The 6,518-nt window shown below is 42.3% G+C and overlaps 1 protein-coding gene across 4 annotated transcripts in view; it reads right to left on the bottom strand.

The window, feature by feature from the left end:
* Positions 1-450: 450 nt before the first annotated feature.
* GAA (alpha glucosidase) overlaps positions 451-6,518 on the bottom strand; it is a 29,385-nt gene continuing 23,317 nt past the window's right edge. For 3 of the 4 annotated variants that reach the window (XM_087710126.1, XM_087710128.1, XM_087710129.1), the window contains 4 exons: positions 5,805-5,903; positions 5,372-5,578; positions 3,226-3,378; positions 451-565 (listed from right to left, as the gene is read on the bottom strand). In XM_087710126.1, the coding sequence (XP_087566252.1) occupies positions 506-565; positions 3,226-3,378; positions 5,372-5,578; positions 5,805-5,903 (519 nt within the window). In that variant the 3' untranslated portion in view covers positions 451-505. The remainder of the gene's footprint in view (positions 566-3,225; positions 3,379-5,371; positions 5,579-5,804; positions 5,904-6,518) is intronic. The other variant, XM_087710127.1, reaches the window with a different exon arrangement.

Here is a 6,518-nt window from a genome sequence, read left to right as displayed (position 1 = left end):
AGCTTGGATGAAGAGCATAGCACCTGTGGCACGTGGAGCTGTATCTGATGGCAGGTGAGGTGTTGCCCTATGTCAGCTCCAGCGTGCATGCACATGCTGGCCAGCTGATTTTCGGCCTTCCGTTTTGCCCTCCCCAGGCTTCAGGAGGCTTTCCTGAAGCCTGGGAAGGGTGAAAAACAGGCACAACGGGCCTACCAAAAGTCCGGAGACTTCAGTGAGGCCTGCGCGCAAGTGGGGGGGGGGGAGCGCAGGGGTGGTGGTTGTGCCGCATGCACCGGGGGGGAGGGCATTGCATTATGGGTGTGAGCACACATGCGCGCGCACCCTTTTGGCATCCGAGCATAAAAACATTCACCATCACTGGCATGGGAGATCTCCTGCAGGCTTTAATGATCCTACTAGAACACCAGAGCAAAGGATCTTGTTCGTCAAAGAAACTTTTTTTCCCCATTTACATTTCAGGCATGTTTTATTCAAATTGTTGTCTGACTGTCTTTTTTTTTTCTTAGGACCAAATGATGACAAATTCTTCCCCCATCAGCAAAGAAAGTGGAATAGTAAGGACCTGAAAAAGTGACAAAGGAAGTTAGATACAATTGCTCAGAACAGTATCCTGTCATCAATGTGAGAAACATTATGCAGTAATATAACTTATGTGGCTATGAATGGCCCTACGAAGCAGAGGAGAGAATGGAGCTTTAGATGGTGCACTGGTGCTTCTTCAAAACACAAATGCACTTATCTGCTCTGAACTACAAAGTTAACTGGGGTATCACAAACCACACATATGCTCCTCCCATGTGAATTCTGCAAAGTTTCTGCATTAAATGTGTCCTTAGCAATGAATGGAAGTTACTGCTTATCACTTGGGTAAATCATCTATTATTACAGTAATTACCTTACAAAACTAAACAAAAATACACATCCAAATTGATGAAGAAGAAAAAAAGGATGTGTGCAACGTCTCTTCATCCACACTTTATATCATTTGAAACACAGGCAGTCCTCGACTAACAATCACAAATGAGACCAAAATTTATGTTATTAAGCCAGACAATTGTGAAGTAAGTGTTGATCCATGTTATGGCCTTTCTTGCCACAGTTGTTAAATGAAACACTACAGGTGTTAACTCAGTAACATAGTTGTTAAGGGAATCTGACTTTTGTTTTACTTAGAACATTGCAAACCGTGATCACATGACTCCGGGACACTGCAACGGTCATAAAAATGAGTCAGTTGTCAAGTGTACGAATTGTGATCACGTGACCATGGGGATGCTGCAACTGTTGTGTGAAAAAGTCATGTCACTTTGTCCAGTGCCGTTGTATCTTTGAATCAGTGATGGGATTCAGCCAGTTCGCACCTATTTGGGAGAACCGGTTCTTAACTTTCTAAGAGGTTCAGAGAACCGGTTGTTGTAAGAAATCTTCTTTCGTTTTTTTTCTGCTTTACAGGGCTAATCCTGTAAGGAAAGCAGGAAGAAAACATTCTGGTGTTGTTTCTAGCTTAATCTTTATTGTCCTGCTTACAGAAACTGCCGCTCTGGTTAACCCTTATTACATTGTAACAGCTGAGGCGAAGCGCCCATCGACCTGAGTAATGTTGAGTTGGCCATGCACACACGGTCACATGACCACTAAGCCCCACCTACCCACCTGGTCATTAGGACAGAGAACCGGTTGTTAAATTATTTGAATCCCACCACTGCTTTGAATGGTCACTAAATGAATGCTCCTAAATCGAGGACTATCTGTAATCACCTGTTGCTAGCTGGGTGGGAGGTATAGAAAATGATGCTGTGTTAATGCCAGGCAGGGCAACCATTTCTGGGGCTGAGGGCCGTATTCGGCTTTAAGCGGCAAGAAAGAAGGGGAGGGGAAGCAAGATTAAAAAAATAATGAAATAGAAAATAAATATATGCATTCTGGCTGTAGCAATGTCACAGTGTTTTCTAGGGCAGTGGTGCCCAATCTCTTGGGCATCAGGGACCAGAGGGGGTGTGGTTTTGCATGCTGCCTGCATACCACCAATGGGCTTGTTTGTGCGGCCCGGTTGCTGCTATGCTGCAGCTTGGTGCCAGTCCACAGACCCTGTGTTGGGGACCTCTGTTCTAGGGGACTTGGAAGGAGAATATTTTCCTTTATTTTCAATTGCTCCAAACCACTTTTTTCCTATGTATGCTTCAAGCACACCCAATCTAATTTATTACTGAGTAGAACATTTTAATAGAAGAAAAAGCATTGAAAAGATCAAACCAATTCAATTCATGTCGAGTTTAACTTTATATGAATTTTCCCAACAGATTTTGAAAGATAGCCAGAATATTTGTCAACCTTTGTTTCTTAACTTTGAAATACACTCAGTTTCCAAGCAGATGGTGACCAATAAATAGCCAAGCGGTTTGTTACTTCATTGTCACAAATGAATGGGAGTTTGACTAAAGCTAGAGGAGGCTGAGCTTTCAGTGATTGAGTTTCTTGTTTCAATAGTAGAACTAGTTTTGAGAATCCTTCATTCATAACTGTCATCTCAGAATCCATTTTTGTCTCTAAAGTCTTTACCAAAATACTACTGCAAGATGTTATTTATTTATTTATGTACTCAATTTCTACAGCTGCCTAGCTCAATCAATGACTCTGGGTTACAATTCCAAAACCATAAAAACAATAACAAACTTTTCTAAAACAATTCATTATATTGATGAAAGAATCTATAATTGTTGGACTGGGTTTCCATGCAGAAACCTTCTGCAGTGCAAGAAACATACTTACTGTTAGGAATGTAGGCTAACAGTTGGGTTAGCAATATATAAGCCACGACAGTAGTACTATCTCTTTAAGTACTGCTGAAAAATGTGATTGGTTGCTGTTACCTCAAGCCTCAAGCGGCCATAAGATGGAGCCAGAATGACTGTTAGCTCTCATTTTGTTAGATGCTGATCGTTGGATATTGCTTGTACTGTGAGTTTTTGCTACTGTTAGTGACTTTGTGTGCTGAACTGATTATATGATACTGGACTGTATTTGATGGATCATCCCTTAACTGAGAACATTGATGACTGACTGTCTTAACCGTGTATGACTTGGACTCTGCATACCTCTATTTCCATGGAAGTAAAATACTATATGTTTTTACAATTCAGTGTCTCCGTATGATGGTTTATGCGTTCTTCCACACCACTCTCACTACGCTTCTCTGCACGCACTCGTTCTCCTAACACTTACCTTGGTGTCGGTGCGGTAAGAAAAATCCAAGACGGGGGTATCATTTGCCAGAACCTGCTGGGGAGGGCTGGGGACACCTAACACGAGCACCTGTATCAGAAGGAGTCCATCTATGTGGCCGTTGAGTCGCACAATCTCATTCACTAGCACACCCTGCAACAGGAAGAAAAGGAGAAGTCGATGCAAATAGTACAGCAATAGGCAACCTTCAGAGGTCACAGGTCAAACTTCTGGAGAGGACAAGGGACACAGCGGGTGGAACTACGATGCAAATTTGATGGAGTCATGCTACTTAGATGCCTATTAAATAATATCTAGATTTTTCTGATTTTTCTGTCCATTTTCCTAGAACTACACAGCAGCTGCAGAGACAGCTCTTACCAAACAGTCACTGGAGATACAGCACTGCATGTTTAGAGGGTGCCAGGTTAAGAGTGATCTTTAGAAAGGGACATCTAGCTAAGAAATGATGTGTGAGGATTTACACCACTCTCAACTTTGTTTTCATGTTTTGGATAACATTGCTACAAAAAGGTACATTTAGTAAAGTTAAAGTGCTGTCTATGTGCTAACCAGTTTATCCTTGAAGACAACTGATTCTACCCACTGCCTTCCTATCCAATCTCACCATAACTGAATAGTCTGCCCTTTGAAGTACAACCTGCAATCCTCCACCCCTGTGGAACATCATCCTTGCATCGTTAAGATTGCCCCCCCCCCCCACTTTGACACTCTTCCATAAGATCCTGAAGACAGGGCCCTGACAGTGGGGATCTCAGAGTGATATGGACCTCATCAAGTGGCTCATATGTTTGTTGTTGCCAGGGGATGTTATTATTATTATTTTATTATCGGGGATTGTCAGAGTTTGTTGCAGCAATCAAACCCAGAAAGCACACACAGCACACACAGGTAACTGATGCAGCAGGATTATTTAACTTCTCTTTATATATAACACATGAGACCCAGAGTGATTCTTTCAATGTAGTAGTAGAGTACAAGCAAACACAGGCAGAGGAGAGAACAGTTTCCAGTTTCAGTTCAGAGCAAACTAATTTTACTTTTAGCACAGACTCAGAGCTACAGAGCTAAGCCATGCCCAGGCTCCAAAGTGTTTCAGCTTCCATTGGCTGACCTTGTTACAAAGCCCTATTCCAGTTCATGAATATACTCTGGCAGGGTTTACCTGTCTAAGGCATCTGGAGTCACCGAGAGTGAGCTTGGCAGCAATATAAATTTTCTTAAATAAATAAATAAATCCATGAAAGTCCTAAGAGAATTTTCTGAAGTGAACATCAGCTACTGGAAATCTTATCACTTGCACTTAATATACAGTATATAATACCCAAAGCTCTGTCCTACATTTTGCAGTGCAACCAAGAGTATACCCGCCAAAATTCAAATGTGGCCCTTGGCCCCAAAAGTGACAGATCCCTGCTATTATTGGGGTCATAACTCAGCTGTAGAAGGGCACCAATGTAAAGCAATTTGGCCAATGGGAAAGCAACTCTTGCATTCAAATGGACTTAGAACATCTCCAGGGGTTTCCAGCATACTGTGCCTTGCCATCTCATCTACTGCCCTGCTATGACACTATTACGCAGATATGATAGGAAGGGAAACAAGATACTTATGATCACAATTGAGACCAAAATTTCTATTGCTAAGCAAGACAGTTGTTAAGCGAGCTTCTCCCCCATTTTATGACTTTCCTTGCCACAGTTAAATGAATCACTGAAATTGAAATTTAATGAATTTATTTATTCATACTGTAGCTGTTAAGTGAGTAACAGGGCTGTTAAGTGGCAAAGTCCATTGACTTTGCTTGCCAGAAGATTGTAAAAGGTGATCACATCACCCAGGGACAATGCAACCATCATAAATACACATCAGTTGTCAAGTGTACAAGATTTTCATCACATGACCATGGGGATGCTGCAACAATTGTGTGAAAAACAGTCATTAATCACTTTTTTCAGGGCCATTATAACTTTGATCATTAAACAAATGGTTGTAAGTTGAGAACTATCTGTACTTGAAGTAATCCGAAAAAGGGAATAACTGATTAAAATTTAATATGCTCTGGCTAGCATAATTTAGCTGTTAATAATAATAATACTTTATTGTCAGCGCGCAACATATTTACAATGAGATTTGTTGAGATCAAATGTGTTGCTTCCAGACTCACACTTCTTGCCAGAAAGAAGATCTCTGTGTAATCGCCCTTCTCAAAGGTCAGCAGCCCTTCGCCATCATCCCAGAACAAATCCCCTCTGGCCACCCCTTCCGGCGTCAAAGCCACAACGAGAGTCATTCCATTCGAACGGGACTCTGTGGTTGTGAGAGCAGGTTCCTGGAGAGATTTGCAGTAGAGAAAGAAGCTCTATCAAAGCAGAAAGGCCTAACAGCCTTCTTTACTTTAATACATTCCCTCCCCTCCTCCTCCCCCCATCCCAAGCAAATCTTTTTAAAATAACAACATCAACAAAACATTTTATCCACAGAATCTTGCAGCAATATTGGGCTGCCCTTTTATTTTCTGAAAAGTGGCAGAAGAAGAACTGGCCTATTAGACTCACCTGCAAAGGAAGAATGTGACCTCCACGGATATGGACATTGATGGTGTCAAGTGGAGCTGGTAGGAGAATCCACTGTCCCTTGCTGTGGATGACAGACCCCTGAAGGCCCACAGGTATAAAAGTCATATAAGACAAGGTTGGTGCTACCAAAGCGAGAATCAGACAAGGGAGGCTTGCGTTCATTCCAAAAAACTAACTTGACAGAAATCTCAGGCAGTGAGCACATTCAGATTTGCAAAATTTTGTTACTGTAGTGAAATAGTTTTTGTCAGGGCAACCTGGTCTACCCAAATATGGGAGGGAGCACACTACTTCCACTTAGCAATAGCAGTTAGACTTATATACCGCTTCATAGGGCTTTCAGCCCTCTCTAAGCGGTTTACAGAGTCAGCATATTGCCCCCAACAATCCGGGTCCTCATTTTACCCACCTTGGAAGGATGGAAGGCTGAGTCAACCTTGAGCCGGTGAGATTAGAACCGCTGAACTGCAGATAACAGTCAGCTGAAGTGGCCTGCAGTACTGCACCCTAACCACTGTGCCACCTCGACACTACTTCCACTTTCACCTTTCAGCCCAGCTCTGTCCCATATTTGGGTAGACCAGGTTGCCCTGATAAAAAAATGACTTAATCTCTCTCTATAGCTGACAAAGCAAGGAGAGTCCGTGGCTTAGAGGTTAATACATCTACCTAACATGTAAGTAGCCCAGGTTC

Source organism: Thamnophis sirtalis, unplaced genomic scaffold, assembly GCF_051295495.1.
Source record: "Thamnophis sirtalis isolate CommonGarterSnake01/CBP01778 unplaced genomic scaffold, rThaSir2_p1.2 scaffold_3, whole genome shotgun sequence".
Classification (NCBI taxonomy): domain Eukaryota; kingdom Metazoa; phylum Chordata; class Lepidosauria; order Squamata; family Natricidae; genus Thamnophis; species Thamnophis sirtalis.
Note: the sequence above shows the minus strand (reverse complement) of the source record. Positions and strands in the feature narration are given on the sequence as shown.